General features: G+C 35.9%; 1 protein-coding gene across 1 annotated transcript in view; it reads left to right on the top strand.

The window, feature by feature from the left end:
* The window catches only part of LOC136816074 (protein MMS22-like), a 43,144-nt gene extending 23,368 nt beyond the window's left edge, over nt 1-19,776 (top strand). The window contains exons 15-25 of the mRNA XM_067072509.1: nt 5,659-6,166; nt 7,013-7,129; nt 8,665-8,802; nt 13,695-13,741; nt 14,790-14,868; nt 15,125-15,183; nt 15,423-15,517; nt 16,094-16,139; nt 16,402-16,462; nt 17,708-17,841; nt 19,618-19,776. Of these exons, the coding sequence (XP_066928610.1) occupies nt 5,659-6,166; nt 7,013-7,129; nt 8,665-8,802; nt 13,695-13,741; nt 14,790-14,868; nt 15,125-15,183; nt 15,423-15,517; nt 16,094-16,139; nt 16,402-16,462; nt 17,708-17,841; nt 19,618-19,669 (1,336 nt within the window). The 3' untranslated portion in view covers nt 19,670-19,776. The remainder of the gene's footprint in view (nt 1-5,658; nt 6,167-7,012; nt 7,130-8,664; nt 8,803-13,694; nt 13,742-14,789; nt 14,869-15,124; nt 15,184-15,422; nt 15,518-16,093; nt 16,140-16,401; nt 16,463-17,707; nt 17,842-19,617) is intronic.
* Nucleotides 19,777-20,049: the final 273 nt, after the last annotated feature.

Below are 20,049 nucleotides of genomic sequence, written 5' to 3' on the forward strand. Positions count from 1 at the left end.
CTGTTCAATGTTTGTTCAACTTCCGATCTTCTCTTCCTTATATTTCCCAAGACGATACAAAGGCAAACAAAACAAAGTAAATAACCAATAATTGCAGGGATGAAATAAAAACCAAGAGAAAGATAAAAATCTCCAAACCAGCATTGACTTTCAAAATAGAAATCAATCACATGTGATTCTTGTAACCCAATCACCGTACATAAAATAATCAAAGAAGTTATAATTATTATTCTCAATCTTTTCTTTAAAACGAAAACCATTTCTTGAAGAGATGAATGTCTTGAGAATTGCTTGGTAAATTGTACAGTGATATCAATTGCAATAATCGTACTCCAAAGCAATACATTCAGCATTGACCAATAAAAGATTATACCTAACCATTTACAAATGCTTGTTTGAGCTTCAACGTATGATGTAAGAATGAATAGTATGTTAACTGGTTAACAGGAAAATCACCAAAACTATCACATAAAATGCACCTCTGTTTCGAAACGCTGGAACTTTGGCAAACACGATGAGAAAAGCAATGTAGCCTATCAAACTTAATATTGTCCCAATAAGTGACATGTAAGATTTGACATCTTCGACAGGCTGCACCCACGGGTATTGCTCATAACTCACTGAATCGTCAACTCGACATATCTGAAAACCTTCTTCAAGAGGGATATACTCTTCAGGGTCATAAATTTGAAGTTGTTCTTGTTGCAAATTTCGAATGATCAAAGAACCATTTCTTGAAATGTTGTAGGTCGAGGGATAAATGCTCACTTTGACACAAGTTGATTGCAAATGAAACTGCTCACAAAAATAAATTTCTTCACGAATTTTACCTTCTTCAAAGATATCTAGAATTTTTATACTCGAAGTCTCATTCCCCGATCTTTGAAAACCGGTAATAGCTGCATAGCAATCTTGATCAGGCTTGATATCAATTTTTCTGTATTTCGCGCATAATTTGGTGCGATCAAATGTTCTAATTAAATCAAATCCATACAAATGAGTGAAAAGATGATCTCTCTCGTTGGTGATAACAGCTTTGATTATATTTTGATCGAATTTTATTTCTTGAAATATAATTGTCTGCCAATTCGGATCTTCTATAAAATCAGTCGACTGCATTGCTAACAAGTCTCTTGTTGATCTCCATAACTTAAGTTTCAATGTAGAAAGGGATTTAGGAAGAATATTTTTTTTTGTGAAGAGATACAACTTAAGGTACACCGACTTTGATAAACATGTCTCGGTCCATTTCTCTAAAATCGTTTTAGAGCCATTTGCGCCGCACTCATATACATTATCGGGTAATGGGTCTACTAAACACATGTTTTGTCTTTTAAGATTATGATCTTGTTCAAATCCCTTATTAGTCTGATTGAAGCAGGATCCATCTTGCCGTTTAATAAAGCCTTTTTTACATACACAATTATCGTTAGATAGAGGACGGGTACCTTCTTTGCAAACACAATCACCTTTGGAGTCAATCATATTGCCATATAGCAAAATACAGACACAATCATCGTTTTCATTTCCAAAATATTTTCGAGTTAATCTCGTGCGTTTTTTACATTTTTGGCATTTTCCATCTATCAAAGCTAGACCTCCACGACATACCTTTCGTCTACAAGGAGCAGTATAAAGCCTAGTACGAACTTGGTTTATTCTGCATTTTGGGGGTTTCTTAAAGTCATTTAGATCAATAATTCTATTCCATCCACTTCCAGCTCCAGGCTGACCTTTCTTATCTCTGCAGCTCGCTACTTTTACTGGTTTCCACAGTTCCATTAAACCCGTTAAACATTTGGAGCAAAATGGGTTTTGTTCAGTAGTACGTGGTAATTGAACCTTTGCAGATAAGAAACGACATAACGTTGCATCTGACTGGTTGCACCTGTATTTCTGACATTTGAAAACGGATTTTCCATAAAGAGGATCTGATACTGCTGTTGAGCAACCTTTACCTGATTTTAAACGTTCGATTGCCGTGTATCGCCTAATCTCATAATCAGGACAATTTATTCCAATAATTCTATCGCTATATTCTGAAACGCCGTTACATTGGGCACAAAATTTGTTCTTGTAAAGATATTTATCATTCCCGAGGACAGGCATTTGGTCAACACGATCATTTGAAGAACTGTTCAAACATTGTTCAATGTCAGTCTGTCTTGCACCAGAGAGACAAGAATCTACCATGATATAATATTCATCAATCTCCTTTTCGAAAGGAAATAACGGTAAACAGGTCTGTTGCTTAGACGACGATTCCATCAATGTTTGTTGGTAACTTATGATATTCTGAGAATCGCTTTGGTTATTGAATGCAAACTGGCTCCATAAAAAGTCAATACAACAATCACCAGAACTTTGGCAACCAGCATTGCATTGACATTCACCTTTCTCTAACCATCTTTTACATTGAAAACCAGTCCATTGTACTGAAGAAGAGTCGATTCCATTCGTATCCAAAAAAATTGATAACGGAAAAGGTTTTTCGTTCGGTTCAAGTTCCATTACAGTAATATTCATACTTTCGCTACAAAGTTTCACGTCGTTCATTGAAACTTCTTGCCATAGCCAGAAGATCGAAACCAGGAAAAAAGCTCTCAAGTTCATATTTTTATAATTTCTAGAAAATAAGAATGGATTTTTCATTAAATTATGAAGGAATGCGAAAAAAAAATAACCTACAGTATATGGTTGGTTTTCGATAGCAATATTCAATGAAAAAATATTTATTCAACAAAAACAATTTATATTCAACAATCTCATTTTTATATTCAAGAAGAAAAAATTCATTCAAGAAAAAAGATACAGTTATTCAAGAAAAAGTAAACTTCAATTAAAACCATGGTTTTTTATATCCAACACTAACTAAAATTTGTTCAAGGAAATGAAACGAGGTCCAAGTTGCGGAGTGGACAAATCTTCATATAAGTTAGCATATTAACGCCATACAAGTAATGTGAGGGCTATTATATTTTAAACTGTTTCAAAATGATACGAGGGGTATTATATATAATCGGTGAAAATCCAAGTGGATACTTTAAAAAATAATAAAATAGTTTCCTCCCGGTGGGGGGGGGGTAATACCCTTGCTGACCGACGGGGGTGCTTCACTGAGGTTCGAAAAATGGACCCTACGTCGGAATTTGCTCAAATTTACGAAAACAGTGACCCTGAATGGGACTGAAATTCCAGAATTTTCTCAAATTTTCTATTTTTTCTCCAAATTTTGTAAAAAGGCACCCTACGGAGGGACTGATTTTTTCTATTTTGGAGGTGTGACCCTACCTGGGACTCGCGGAGGTTAAAAAAGGTACCCTGACCAGCGGTGCATCCCCGTAACCTAGTACACCCCCCCCCCTCGGAGTTTTCTTACGAGTTAACAACAAACCGTATCAGCTTGACCATTTTTTTTTCTCTACTCAAGATGTTCGATTCAGCTAGCTTCCCCTAATAAGCGCTGTAGTGGAAAAGCTCTCTTTTAGCGAACATTTTGGTTTTTGAACCCTGGAAACAGGCTATTCAATGTTAGGGGACAGATAATTTTTCCAGACAGACTATTAAAAAGGTCTTTATAGTGGATGCTATTTCACGCCAGAATCAAATCGATTTACGAAATCAATACAAACCGTTTTTTCAGAACAAGAAGCCATCTATATTTTTTTTTCATTTAAAATAGCAAACCAATATTGATATGCAACTTTTAGCTTGCACAAAGGTTTCTAGACAACCAAAATTGTTCCCTCCATTGCTTTTTGCTTTACTTCTACTATGTCTGAATTTGGGCGTCTAGCTTGCTCCCCTTTTATTCCACAAACCGTATATGAAAAGAGGAAATTTATTAATCCAACCCATCGATCGCTTCATTTGATCAAAATTGCAAAGTCAATTATGTCTTATCAGAAATGATCAGAAGGCTACTCCATTTAAGAAAAGTTTCCGTAGTTATCATAAGTCGTCAAAATCAGTTCTGAAATTGATATGAAATCTGGATTCAAGATCTATAGGTAACAGCTGTATTGATCTACAGTGTCGATAAATTAATATCAAATTATTTTCTTCTATGCAAGTTTTCTTTCATGTTTAACTGAATAAATATAAGTATCATTTCGATCGTTGTTGCTATAATTTTCCTCTTCCTCTGCCTCTCTTGTTGTACCCGTTACCGATCTTCGGCCTCTGAAAATTTTTAAATTTTATATCGCTGAAAATCAGACGAATTCATTATGCCGTGCGGACGCAGTCTAGAGTGAAACGCAGTCTAAGTCCTTGTTTAAAGCTTCCTCTTCTAGGATAAGGTTTTTGTATCTTTCCGTTGGGCTAAAATCCTTGTGGTAAAATTTTTCCCAGGTCGATTTGTTAGACCAGTTTCCCATCTTTAGTATTTACCCTGTAAAATGGCGCCTTTGGCATATTCCTTAGAGGTCGGTGCTACTCTTTCGGAGTGGGGTTTAAAGATTTTCCCGTCAATCCCTACTTTTTCTAAGGCTTCCCTTACCCAACGAGCTAAAGAGTCTTTTCCTACTGTTTTTATGAGGTTTGATATAACCGAGGAATAATTTGGACGTGGAGTGTTCTACTGGTTTCCGTCTGTTTTAGATTTTGTTCCCTGAATTCCATGGTTTTATTCTTTTTCCCTGGTTTTGATATTTTCGTGGGTTTGACCAATTGAAATACTAATGTGGTTTCTGATCTTCTCATTAGGTCTGTATGATAATTCAGCGCCTCTGTCAGATGAAACCAACCCTAAGAAAGTCACTAATTCACTAGATAGATCCTTCAGCTGAGTAGGCGATTTTCTTGTCCTTTCCTGCAAAAACTTAAAACTGTGTCTACATCCCAAATATGAACATATTTTGGTCTTTCTCTTCCAATGCCCTTCGTTTGGGAAATCGATTTGGGGTGATTGTCTATTTGTTCCTTGTTTATGTACCAGCATTGATGAGATTGCTAATCTGTGCACGTTTATGGTATTGTATTCTCTACCTACATATGACTCAAATAATTCATGACGTTCTCTATAGGGCAAGGAATAAGCAGTGCGAAAATAAAGCTGTATAAACCAAGCCACACACTTTCAACTCTATTTACCCTTCTTCCCAGTGGTACCAATTACAATGACATTGACGTAAAAATGACTCGATTTAGAAACAAAGAACATTTTCTTAACAATAATTATTAATAACGATTCTTATCGGCTAAAAATATTATTGGAGTCTCCATAACTCGAACACACACGAGAAAATAAAATTTGTTTGAGTTATGGAAATTTCAAGTCATAGAGACTTGAAGGGACCAGGAGCTTCAGAATTTGGGTGTCATCCGCGAAAATCCGCGAAATTAAGTGCCAATGGAAATTTTGAAGGGGCTCATCCACGAAATATTTCTAAACAAAACTAAAAATATGTCAAATAAATACTATTTGAATGATTACTATTTCGACAACCAACATGCAAAAAAGTCACAAAATCGTGAAAATATTGCCACCCAATAGTGCCACCCGCGAAGTTAAGTCCCCGCAAAAATTTTGAATTTCGCGGATAGACCCAACTGCGAAATTTAATCCCCGCGAAAGTTTATCCCATTAAAGTATTCGATTTATAGAGATTTGACTTATGATGGTTCATATTATATTTTTCGACTTTCTTTTTGTAGTGAATCCGCCGATGCTGCTGAAACTTTGATATCGAGATACGCGTTCACAGAGGACATCAGTTTAAGTGCAAGATGTTTGTTTATCACTAAACTCATTTCACTGGATTCATACAAAACATTCATCGAACAGAAACAAGAGCTATTTGAAAAACACGTGACCACGTGGATCTCATGTGTCTTAATGGGGCTTGGTACTCAACTTTTCACTAAACAACTCTCAAAGTACACACGTGTTTCTCAGTATCTACTTCAACCCAGACCTCCGGATGAAAACGATTGTTTCGCGTGGTTGGTCCTTTTCATTGAAAACTTAGGGCGTGTATTTTCGAACGCCCCAACACCCACAGACGCCCTTACTCTGAAATTGATTATTGGTACATATTTTGGGTCATTGGTGAAATTATCAGAACCTGTTTTGAGTGAATCAACAGATTTGGCGACAATGAAGCGATTGTATGACGTAACTAGCTGTTTAGTGAGGAAATGTACAAAAGCGCTCTACAGTAAAGTAAGATATTATCATTAGTTTGTATAGCAGTTACAGCACTTTCTAGTAGGGGGCCAATCCTCAGGGTCCGTGACATCCGTTAGGTGACGCAGCCGCATGTAGTTAGTTTGAAAGTAGGAAGGTTTTTAAGACTTTTTTGAGAGGGGGCCCGCAAATTAGGCCCGGCAAAAGCTTTTATGACTAAAAAACTGACGTTTACAGGCAAAACTGTAAGGGAAAAAATGGGTAAAAAATTGACGTTTTTCAAAAATCAAATCCGAAAGAAATGAATGGAACCATCGGAAAGAGCATGAAATTCTGAGCAAAAAAAGTATTCTGTCAGACTCCGTACGGTTTGGACAAAATTTGACGTCAATCGTACTCTATCTGACGGAGTTTCAAACTTTAGATGGCCATATTTCTTCGTGCGTTTGAGTAAGAGACTTGTTGTAGTATACTTTTTTGCTCAGAATTTCATGCTCTTTCCGATGGTCTCATTCATTTCTTTCAAATTCGACTTTTTTAAAAGGTCAATTCTTTACCCATTTTTTACCCTTACAGTTTTGTCTGTAAACGTCAGTCTTTTAGTTATAAAAACTTTTGCCGGGCCTAATTCGCGGGCCTCCTCTCAAAAAAAGTCTAAAAAACCTTCCTACTTTCGAACTAACCACATGTCACGATGTCACGGATCCTAAGGATTGGTCCCCTACTATTTATAGAAAGGTTTTATGATTGGCTGTGTGAGTTGACATGGTAGAGAATGTTCTTGAGAATATTTTGCGCAATCAGGCCTCTCAATAAGAACAAAATGCATATATCCTACTTCTTTATTCAAAATTTCTAAAACCGATATTTTTTTGTTTTCAGACTTCCCCGAATTGCTTGTTACCTCAAATCATCGATTCGTTCATCCTACCGATTTGTTCATCGAAGAAACCTCTCCCTGAAAAACGAAAAGAATTCATCTTCAAATATCTTCATTTAGTAAGTCGTGTGTCAAGAGAATTGTCAGATTTCTTTTTAATTAGATAGTCCAAAGTTCGCCTGCTTCCTTAAACGATGACTTAATTATTAAGATATTAAAGCATTATCTTACTTCGGATTTCAGAAATCGCGAAACCAAAAGAATATACCCTTCGAGCATCTTGGGGGGGGGCAAAGAGGCCCCCCAAAAATAAAATTTTTTGATAACTTTTGAATTATTTATCCAATTGACCAGAAATTTTTCAAGTTTGCACCTTTGGCATCTTTTATGAAAATTTCGTCATCGCCACCTGATGACGTCATCCTGCTTTGAAAATACCAAAAATAGGACCTCCCTCTAACTTTTTTTCATTTTAATTTTTATTGCTCAAATCTTGTGAGGCAACTCCATATGGCATGTATTTTTGGGGCAGGGGGGGTAATTTTTTTTGCCACCTATTGGTATCGTGTATTTTACAGACCGGCCCAAAATTGCCCTTTTTACCTAAATCAGCCCTAGGATATTGTACCTAAGAATCGGAAAATACTATTGACTTGAAATTTTGGCTAGTATTAGGTATTGATAATACAAGCTTTCAGCCAAAATTTCAGCGAAATTGGACGAGTGATTATGCTGAAAGTGAGTATTTAAGGTAAAAAACGGACCAGTCTGTAAGATACCAACCGCTCATGTAACTAACTAAATTGAAATTTTAAACGCACTGTCTTAGATGGTCAATATCTATCACTGGTGAAAATGAGAGTGAAAAGTGAAAGTGAAAAGTGAAAAGTAATTCCGGTAATTCCTGAGTTCCGGCAGTTGGTCAACGTGTATTTCACATACCGGTCCGAAAAGTACCAAATACTCATGAGAACGAATTTTTTCTGTTACTAGTCTCTTTTATTTGACAAATCAGCCTTCAGGAACAAATTTCAGTCAATTCATGATTTTGGTCAAGTTTACAGTCGGCCAGACAGGTGGCCAAACCAAAGTTTTGTAAATCATCTTCAATTATCCATATCTACCACTGGTGAAAATTTCAAGGTCATAGCACTTGTCAATCTTGAGATTTTAAGGCAGCCCCCTTAAAGGCCAAGATGCTTCCTCTAGTAAAAAATACGAAGGTGCTCGAAGGGTGAAAAACTAAAAAAGATAGAAACATTAAATTTACTGATTGTATAGAAAAAGGCGTTTGCTATTTTTAGAATCAAATAGTCTTCATCACTAGAACCTATTTACCTTAAAAATCTACCTTAAAAATCTGGCTCCTACACATTTTGGGCATTTTTTTTCTCAAAAACCGGGCTCCGTTACGTTCTGGGCATTGCCATTTTGCCATTTTAATAAGAAAATTAAAAAAAAATTCAGTCACCAGTCTTTACTATCTACGACAGGGTCTTTGAGTCTTTGTCTTTGAGTTTGTTATAAGGCTTTGCTCTTGTACCCCTGAAAGAGATATGCTGACGATTCTACGACTACTTTTACTAAATTACACTCAAAATATTTTGAAAGAAGTTTTAGACAATGAAATTTGTTCTTCTTTACTTTTTCGCAGTTTTTGAACGGCATTTCTTCAATGGATTTGAAACGTGATGGATTTATTGCTCGGCGAATTCGTGAAATCACCAACCGATATTTTACCGATATTAGCATCGCACATTTTCGAAAGAAGATGGAGAAAAACCCTTTCTTGGTTTGTATCTTCTTTATTCTCTGACCAAGTCATGGAATTTATTTTAGTACACAATAGCCTTTGTGCTCAACATTAAGTAGAAATATGACACACGGTATAACCTGAACGTACCCCGAACATTTTCGGGTCATGTTCATTAGCCCGATCATTGAAGTTCGTGCCAAGTTCGGGCCACAAAATTTTTGATTTTTGCCTCTGAAAACCTGGCCCGAATGCGCCCCTACGCTCACAGTTGACAGTTGACTTTCGAAGAGGAAGGTCGACTCCCAACTGTGTAGAAAACAAATTATATCTTGTATCTTGTGGAAAAACGAAAGAGTGGGCAAACGTAATTGCGGAAAAACGTGTAGGGAGTAATCTCTACAGCCAGGGATATGTTATAGCGTAGCTGGATAACGCACATTTAAAAAAGCCTTGTTCTATCTCTGTCCCTGACATTAAAATTTGATATGAAATTTAACTTTTTTAATTACAAACTCGTGAAATTTGGATTTCCTCTTAGCCAATGATTCTGCTGCTGCATTTATCGTTCACGATTAAAAACTTTTAATTATCAAGAGGGTCTGTAAAACATTGGTGAATGACAATTTAAAAAAATGAAAAACATTGTTTTCATTAGTAAAGTTATAAGAAGTTTTTTCTCTAAGATTATAGATAGTACTTTTTCATTTGAAATACCGCGCTACACCGCGGGGTGCCTCACTTTCTAACTGATATTTTCAGATTATGATTATGTAAAAAATTGAAACAATATTTGTCAAAATATTTACATCCGAAATTTTTAAAGAGAAATCATGAAAGCTTCTCAAATTCATAACACTCGCTGATAAAAATAGATTTCATTTACAAGGAAGCTTTTGGGGTATCTTCTACAAATATTATTTTGATGAAAAGCGGGAACATCATAGCAAAATATGTGCAAACGTACTGCATGAATACTTTGTCTGCTTCATTTTTCTTATAAAAACAGAACACTCAAGGGGACAGAGATGGATTTCTATTATCAACAGTTTACAATAGAAAAGACAAAGAAGCAATCCGCTAAGGAATTCTCGTCCTTCATCCAGCTACGCTATAACATATCCCTGCTACAGCAGAGAGAAATCTCTGTTTTTAGCAGTGAGTGATCTCTGCTTCTAACAGTGAGTAATCTCAGCTTTTGAAAAACAAACTATAACTTGTGTATCTTGCTGACATAAAAAAGAACGGAAAACCGAAAGAGCGGAAAACCGAAATTGCGGACATAGAAATCAGGTGACTTCATTCATTTGTCGTCAGCTATTGAATCCTTCTCTGGTTAGTGGACTTGTCCACCAGGATTCACTTGTTTCCCCAGGCAAACGTGCACTTCTCAGGATAGAACTTGTTCATCTGTGTACCTCTTCCTAGAAGGGCTCACCACCCTTCTGTCCTTTATAGATTTCTTGTTATCTGCGTTAATCACTTCAGTGTGAAAGCTACACACGCTCAATGGTATAAACATAGAAGAAACAAACGAAATCAAATTTGTTGGCATCACTCTAGACAGCAGATTAACCCTGCATACACATGTCACCAACAAATTGGCTCAAGCAAGCATAAAAATTTTATTTCTCATCAGTAGTTGAATAAAAATTAGTTATGAGTTAGGTTCAAAGCTTATTATTATAAATAAGGACTAATGGGTTCTTTTTAATAGCGAACTTTCCAAGAATCAAGCTCTTTACAGCTTTTTTCAGTGAAGTCAAATTCAAGTCTGTCGGACGCACGCGATAGAAAATGGACTTCAAAATTTTTGAGGGCAAATCCTAATTCTATCGAAAGTACTAGGCCTACAAACTTGAACTTTTGAACTGAATTAGAATTATGACTCGTCATTTCTCCAAAAGGAAAATTGAATTACCTAAAGTTAAGGCAGAGTTTTTATTCCTCCATACAACAGAACAATTTTTTCTGTTGGATGCACATGTCGGACGTACAAAAATGATGCTTGTCAGGCAAACTTTGTATTTTAATGAAAACTTTTGGCCTTTCAAACCTTTAAACGGTTACAATTATCAGTCCATAAAATTTGTTTAAAGATCTCTTCCCATTACATTGTAAACTGAAGATTAAGAAAGTTGTGCGTCCGACAGAATTTTTAGAAAAGTTGATGGAGCCAAACTCCAAGAAATTTTCATTGCTAGAGTCAAAAAAAACGATTGATAGTGGATAGTTGTGTATTATAATACTTTATTTTCGGAATTTCTTTCGCAAATGCTCAAAAGTACTATCTACATCGAAATAAAAATGTGCGTCCGACAGAAAAAAGCCCGGACCTTTAAACTGAAAAGCACTCATCAGTACAGTACCACTGTTTGCAGGAGGGACACTCTATCCATTCTTCACCATCACTGTACTTCTTTGAACATTGGGCACAGATGTTTGGACCATCAGCAGATGTTTTATGACCACAGACTACGGGATCGTTGGCCTTCCTGTAGTATTGGGTAAAAAATGGTTGTTCGTCGGACGATAGACGATAAAATTCCAAGAATGCGATCCCTTGAGGATTTACTTTGTGGATCGTTAGAGTCCCGTTTATGTATGGTGCTTCTTCGATTTCCTGGGGCTCTTCAAAAAAATCACTTTTTGGCAGGTACACTGTAGTTACCGACTCACAGAGGCGATTTGCATGATCGGCGAAGTCTCGTGGCGAGTTGACAACAATTCCTAACGATTTGACCTCTCGAATGACTTTATTCTTTATCGTTCCACCAACTCCATCCATAGGGCCTTTGCCATGAGAGGCCTCGTTGTAGTGCCACTCTATCAGCTTATCAGGATGCAGTTTAGGTAGCAGTGCGAATGTGAACCGCGAGCGAAATCGCGACGAACACCCATCACTCCACAAATACACCTTCTTCAAAGTGTATCGAAGTGGCAGCCATTCCTCGACACAATCGATGACCTTTGAAACGCAAGTGAATGATGCAATGCGTGAGTGATCGTTTGTTTCACTGACAATTGTCAGTGGAACCTTCTCGAGGTCAGAAGAATCGTTGTTAAGTTAAGTTTTGAGTGTATTTTGTTGTTAATTAACTTATCTGTCGGACGCACAAATATCTTTTTTCAGATTCGCAAAAAAAAAAAAGTCATTTTCCTGAAGAGTTATAATAGTTTAAAATTAATAATAGAAAGTACCTAAAGCCTTAAACAAATTCGGGGATCCAAATATTGGTTAAATTTAATTTTCCTCTTGTTTTAATTATATTGAACTTATCTGTCGGACGCACAGCTAAAATGGATAGAGCTAGTACTTCCATCTCGGAAGCAAGAGCTTCATAATTTTATCGGTTTACGATAAGACTCCCTAAAAGTTGATAGTTTACAGGCTATCGTCAATAGTCTATACATTGTTTTTCTAAAAAAGAAAAAATGCTATCATAAATCTGTCGGACGCACAAAATAAAGTTTATGAAGTTGTCAAAGTAGCTATTGAGATCTAATAAGCTTATTTTGCTATTTTATCAAAACCTCATATGAAGTTTGCATAGTTTCTGCAATTGAAACGACTTTTTAACCATGCGAGGGGGGCATTATTGCATAAAATGTTTGTGCGTCCAACAGACAGATTTTCAATGATCTCCTCGTTCAAATCGTTGATAAGAATACTGAAAAATAAAAATTTTAAGCAATCTTTGTAGACATCAAACAAATTAGGTGTTAAGGAACGACTTTAGCTCGGAAATTGCTGCATTATCTTGATTTTAAAAATTGACGTTGATGGTTACCAATTAAAAAACAGCACCGAACAGACTAGGTCTCAGCCAGCCCCATTGCCAAAAGACGAGCCTACATTTCTCTAATTAGACCAATTCGAGAATGTGGATCTGTTATTCTTTGTACGTTAAATAAACTAGAAACCTTTCAAAATCGATGTCCTAGAATAATAACTAACTCAGACAACTTCACTCGTACTACAACTCTCCACGCGAGAGCAAAAATTACATCTATCGAAAATAGAATCAAATCACTGGCTAAACCATGGCTCATAAAAGCTAAATCCAACCCCAAGAACCACATACGTGAGGTTTTACTACCAGGATTTATGTAGGACGTATGTTACTCCAAATGATCTTTCAAACAACTTCTAAAGGTTGTGTATGTTTGTAGATTTGGGTGATGGAATGAGAAGTTGTTGGGGTTTTGTTTGACCTTGCCTTTGGACACCTCCAGATGAGTAAGAGAATCCAGAGAGCTCCCCTCCCTGCTGGAGTTGTCCTTCAGTCTTTTTCTCCAAACTAGTGGATATATGACTTATCCCAGGTTTTGCTGCCCTACGATTTTTTTTCGCCCCCCCTCCCACTGTACATATGTTTAACGTTTTTAACTTTTATCATTCACACATGACCATAAAATTTTACACTTTTACCATAAACAACCACCACCACAAGAAAAGACATCTTATAATAAATTCTCCATCGTATCAACAACATTCAAAGGTTTCTACACATATGATAATCAAACCAAACATTGTTTTAACCATTTATTTACATAACAAGATAAGTCCATAATCACTCCTCATGACTGATCGCTCACTTACTCATTACACGCCATTTTCTTTACCTCCTATTCAAATTCATATTCTTGCACTCTTCTTAGTCATTCTCTTAGAGTGCTCTGTTGCTGACTCTAGCATAACCTCTTGCAGAGTGGTAAAGAGCCTTTTGAGGCTGACGCCACTATAAGCCAAGCAAATTCACTTAGTCTTGTTCGAAACTTTTTCAAGGTTCAAAATCGCCAAGTGGGTCATACCGTGGTTCATGTAGAGAGAAAGAAAAATCCAAAGCTAGCTAACATTCCTCCTGATATACTAAAAGCTTCTTTATAAGACTGACAGAATAGCTCAAGATTCTTTCATTTTTTTCCAGATGTCTTTGGGCTCATCATGTGTGGCTAATCCAAATCAACCTTCAAGGTAAGCGAGTGGCAAGTTATCAATACTTACTTTCTTTCAATAAAAACTCATCTCTAAAAAGTTAAGATCGGGTGACCCCCTTCCCCCGCTAATAATCCGAGACTTTCTTATTCTAGCCCTCATTATACCCATACATCGTACCTTTGGTTATAAGATTGCTTCGTTTAGCTTCAGAAGAATAGCACGTGATTGGGAAAAAAAGTCAAGTGAACTTTTTATTGTGCGTATAATTGAAAAAAAAGTGGGTGAAATATTTACGACCAAAAGAATTTTTCTTCCCAACTAATCGCAGAAGCTTCAAAAGCCTATAAAGCCTGGCCTGGATACACGCTTTTTTATTAGAATGATGTAAATCCATTTCATCATGGATATTCTTAACTTTTTTTGGGAAAAACATGCTAAAATATTCTTACAGTATTCTTAGGTTAGGTTCCTAATTCAGACTAGATTTAACATTTAGTACATACGTCTCAAGGATAAAATGACATTTTTGTGAAAGGAGTGAGCCTTACTTGGGATAATTGACAATTTATAATCGAAAATGCTCTAAAAATGGTATTATTAGCTTCAGTAGCAAAATACCTTGATGGTGATATTATTAGCATTTCTTATTTTTAAAAAAGCGTGTATTAGGCTTAAATTCATAAGTTTCTTGGATTCACCAATACCTCGCTGGCTTTTGGTATTACCTTAAGTGGATAAATTTTGGCGTGGATTTAATTTGGCGATTTGCCAAAACACGATTTTTGGCGGGGATTTAATTTGGCGATAGATCAATTTCGTAAAATTTGGGTGAAAACTACTCAAAAATATACTAAAACGTTGTGATTTTTCACATAATTCTCTTTTTGTTAAATTTGGCGGGGATTTAATTTGGCGAATTGTCGAATTTGGAAATTTTGGCGAGGATTTAATTTGGCGAATTTTGGCCAAATTCGCCAAATTCGCCAAATTTAATCCCTGCCAAAATTTAACCACTTAAGGTAGTAATTTTTCTCCTTCTGTAAAAAACGCACAACTGATACATCTTCCTCTTTTGATTTGTCAGAGATTATAGATCATTATTCCTAACTCACATCAAATCAAATTACACGCAACTGCCCCAAGATCACCAAAAACTAACTTCTGTAAGTCAGTTTATCAAGTTTCTTGAGTTTACATAGAAATCCTTCTATCTCGTCATTTCACATCCTTTTTCATTTCTTTTTTGTAATTCACTTTAAGAGTGTACTGTCTTTTACTACAAAGTGGAAACAACCCTTAATTAAGTGAATAAGTCTAAAAACTCACGAAAAGCAAAAACAAGTTTCATTGAAAATCGTCTTTTGAAGGGCTCGGAGTGTAGTCTTTATCTCGTTTTCTTTATGACTGTTTTTTTTTCAGACCTTGTCTTTTCTGCTGCAGCTGGTTTCTGCAACCAAAAACGAAGATGAACTGTGCGCGTAAGTTTAAATATAAACATTAATTTTGATTATATAATGTTTTAACAGAATTATACCCTTTTTAAGGAAAATCCTTTAAAAATCATTACTCTTATGTACTTTTCATAATTTTGACACCCAGCTTAACAGCAAGCAACATTTTCTGTACCAGAAATTCGTGGCAACTGGTATTTTGATCCCTCTCTCCTGCTAGATATACTAGTTTATTCTGAGATGTTTCGTTTTCTATACGTTTTCAGAACGCTGGAGATTTTTATTGGTCGGATTTTATACTTCATCTTATCTTGTGACAATGTCAAAAAATCTGAAGAACCTCCGCATATACGAGATTTCAGTAAGTTTTAAAGCCTAGTTTTCTTTTTCAACATGACACTTTTTGCTGAAGTCTGTTTCAATTTATTTAGCAGTAGGATCAAGAAAGATTGTAATTTTTAGAAGGACTTAATTTCTCCTCGCTGAAAAAGATTTTCAAAAGTTGAATACTCTCAAATTATAGGTACTCGAGAGGATCTTAGAGAAATTTGGCCAGCGAAAGACTAGCTAAAGAATGAAGCTCTGGGTTGTTTTTGTTATACCGTTATCGAGAGAACCAGATAACACCTACACACACCCTGAAACATCCTTGTCTATAGACGTGATATAGAGAAATCCCAAAAGTCGTTTATCGTAAAATAATTGCTTTCTCGAGAATTTTCCATCAAAATACGAGCACAGAAAACTGTGCTCGGTCTACCCTGGCGACCTAAGCCGTTGCTGTAACCATCCCTATCATAAAAATAAAAAAGGATTCTTGGATTCAGAGAATTGCTTTTTGACGCCATATTTCCGTGCTAGCGAAAGGCCGATCTCGCCTAATCACCGTGATTTTATTAAATTTGTTAGTTTCATGTACCAATATATAATTTTATAGGCAAAAATATCTTGAAGAACATATCACGGTTAACAAAGGCTGACAGGTAAATGACAGAAATTCTTAACCAATCATTTTCAAGTATTAGTGTCTCATAGACTCAAATTTTGTTGACCTTTGAACTTATGAAAACTTCAAATGTATAAGTGAGATTGCGAACAAAAAAAGTCCCAAGTTATCTGGCTTAAGCCAGAAAAATCTCTTTGCGTTCGACTCATTTCTGCCTAATAGTTTATTGCTTTAATGTCCAAATTATATTATTTATGCTAATTTAGTGACTCTACTCCACGCTGTTGTTTTTCTCTTAGCCATCAACGCATTCAAAACGAGATGTTACAATTCGTTAAAGTTCACATCAATAGATATTCTGTAAGTATTTCCATTAAAGTGATTATATGCTTTATATGATTTACAGTTCCTCTAATTAATTTTTTTCCGCCATGCGCCAAATTTACATTATTGTAAATGTGTTCTATTTCAGGCCTTAAGACAGGTTTTTTTTGGACCTACCCCGGTGGGGTGGAGGTCCTATAAATTAACCTTTGTCCGTTCGTTCGTTCGTTATTAGCTTTCCTCGTGATTGGCTCATTAGTTTTTTCTGATTTTTTGCACAAAGATGCATAACTATAAACCCTCGAATGTGACGGAGCCCGACTTTCGAAAAAAAAATTTTTTGGGCAAATTTGGGCCAAAAAACGGCTAAAAAACAGGTTTTTTGGACTTTGTGAAAAATTGGATCATTAACTTTTTCTGATTTTTTTGCATGAAAGTAGGGTACCATCATAGGTAAAAGATGGCTCAAGCAGATTTTTTCAAAAAAGTTTTGTTGGCTCAAAAAACGCATGTTTATCTATAAGAATCACTATTAATAAGCATACATCAGTGTTCTTAGCCAAATTACTCAATTTTTTGATGAGATAGATGTTTATTTTGCTCACAAAGTCTTAAATATGAAAGAATATTTCAAGAGCATGAAATTTTGGTTTCTAAACGTTTTTTTTTTTATAAGAAACAAATGACTAATTTTAATAGATCGCCACTATTTGTGTTCTGAATGATTGTTTAATGGTCACGCTCACGTAGATATCAATTATATATGTGTTAAATGCATAACCTGGTAGGTCCATAAAAGTATCACTTGTTTTTATTTAATAATGTGTAAAATATTCTTCAGTGGTCCCAGACGTCGTCACAGATGACTTTTCTCACAATCCAAAATGTGCGTAATAATTGCTAAAGAAAGCGGCTTTGAAATTTCAAATTTCACAAAATTTCTAAATGAACATTAAAAATTTATACGATGGATAATTTTAACAGTGAAATTTCAATAGTTTGTTACGGCAGGTCAAAATCGCTAGCGAAATCCAAAACACTGCAGCAAAAGGCTTCAGGCACGTACAGCTATTATTGAATTCCCTTTGAATAAACTTTTTTGACCATCCAACGAATTAAATTCCCGCCAAAATTTCTTTCCTTTAAGATATACACAACTCGACTTCTGGAGAACCCGGTACTACGAAGCAGTTTTGCTTATGATGAAACCGGTTGCAAAAAGGTTATCAATGACGAGGTTATTAAAGATATGCGTTTTTAAATAATTTCTTGGTTTTGTAGGAGGTACCTTTGAAGGTGATGGAGACGGTTTGCATTGCACATTCACCTTCAGTGACGAACATATACCGAAAGATTGAACAGATTGCCATGGATGAAGAAAATCGAAAAGGGAATGGTGTCGACCACGAGTTGAGGCGAGTTCTCTTGTTTTTATGACTTAATACTTTATGACTATTATGTTTAGTGTGGTAGATATTCGGGATAGGGGTTTTAGGGTTGTTAGTAGCTGTCGAGTGATTGCTGCCTGACTTTTGATCCTCGGACCCATGGCGGGACTAAAGCATAAATTTTATAAAGCCCGAAGGACTAGATATTGTGCTTTTACTGAAACAGTGGCGTGGTGGGAAAATTTCTCTGGGGTGGCCAATGCAAACATGACTCCCTTTTTAAAGATTTTTTTTTTTGGCGCCCCTCTAAATTTATGGACACAAAAAAGAGTGTGCGAGCGAAGCGAGCCAGAAAATTTTGAGTTTTTGAGGTGATGAGGGGCGCCATTTTTGTTTTTTCATTTGTCAATCTTTCGATATGGGCGCCTGAAAAATCCTTCTTGGCGCCCCTTCTCAAAAGGGCTCCGCTGGGGGGGCCTGGCCCCCTGGCCCCCCCTGCCACCACGCCACTGACTGAAAGTGTACCGAGGTTAGGTAGGAAATCCTACCTAAGTCACGTGACATTACAATAGAATTTCAGCGCTTGACCAATCAGAAGCTTCGCGGGTTTTCGAAAACAATAGCAGAAATATTTTTTGCGATATTCACTTTTTTTTTGCTTGGAAGAGCTTAGCCCTTTAGGCTTCATAATTCTATGGACTAAAGGGGAAAAATAGGAAAATTTTGTAATTTTTACGACACTTGTTAGGACTAATTTGACCAAATTTTGATCTGTTAACGGAAAAAGAGTCTGTGTGTCTGTCTGTGTGTGTGTCTGTCTGTCTGTCACAAAAACTTTAGGGCAGCCTGGAGACTTCAAAAATGCTTGGATTTAGCTGAAATTTGGCACACTTGTTCCTTGGGGGAATATCTGGGGGTGTTTTTTTTCATTTTTTAAAAATTTTGATTTTTAGGGCCTGGGACGAGTTTTTCGCCAAAACGAGGCTAAAACTTTGGGGCAGCCTGGAGACTTCAAAAATTGTCAGATTTGGCTTAAATTTGGCACACTTATTCGTTTGATAAATATCTTGGGGACTACAATCGGGCCTATAAATAACTTGAAGCTACTGAAGTTGAGCCCAGTGCGTTGCGCACGTTTGATTATTTAAGTTTCTATTTCTAGTTTCTATTTTAAGAAGGGCAATGACAATGTGTTCCCCTTTTTAAGACCGATTTTCTGAGTGCTCCTATCACGTCTATTAGGGTCTGTCATCTGTCAATCATTATATCTATTTTATCTATCTATATGTAACTATAGTCATGAACAAAATATTAGATAAAAAGGGGAATTCTCTGTCAAATTTTAAACACAAATGATTTTTAAGTGCTCTAAGTTGCTTCTGGTATTTTAGACCGTAGGATCTCAGGATTTAAAAGCCCAAAATAGTTTCATTAAGACTGGGAAAATAGCTTAGAAACCACTGAACCACTCATAACTCGAAATATCCAATGAAATGGGTCAGTCTGGAGTTTTTACAAGCTCTTATTTGATTTGGTTGGTCGTTAACATGTAATAAAAAATTTTTGTAACTTTTTCTAAAGAACGCGTCATATCTATTACTTCAAATGACCAATTAGTGAAGTATCTTATAAAAACTCCAGCTCATCCCAATGAAATGCGAGCTTTAAGTTCTGAAAAAAGGTTAAAATACAAAATTCTCAACTTCGACCATGATCGCGTAGTAACTATGTAATTCGAACAGATTGTTCTATATCGGGTGTTTTCAGATGAGTCAAAAATAATTTTCTTTTTTTTATCTGCAGGAATGCTTTGAAAAAACTTAACACACTGGTTGAAGCGATGCGGAAACCCTGACGGAGACTTTCAAAACAAATTATCATTTTTATTGTAAACCCTGTATATTTTCTTACGTTTTTTTACTTAGTAGATTCAAGAAATATCGAATAGTAATATTTGAAGAATCAATTTTTTTCCTGCTGAGCTCCACCCATGCTGGGGAAAAAAGGGGAGCGAGCTTTCGAGCGAATCTTTCACACCTTATAACTTTCCCCAATTTTCAAACAAAATAATTTCGTTTCGGAAAGTAATACCCCTAATCATTTTTCCAATCAAATACAGGTTTTTTTTATAAGAACAAACGGTATAAGAGCATGATGCTTCGATTGTCCAAATATTAAGAACAAGTTATGAACATTTTAAGGCTTTATGGACTCATCTTAAAACACCCAATTTAT

This window comes from Clytia hemisphaerica, unplaced genomic scaffold (assembly GCF_902728285.1).
Source record: "Clytia hemisphaerica strain Z4C2 unplaced genomic scaffold, Clytia hemisphaerica genome assembly, whole genome shotgun sequence".
NCBI lineage: Eukaryota > Metazoa > Cnidaria > Hydrozoa > Leptothecata > Clytiidae > Clytia > Clytia hemisphaerica.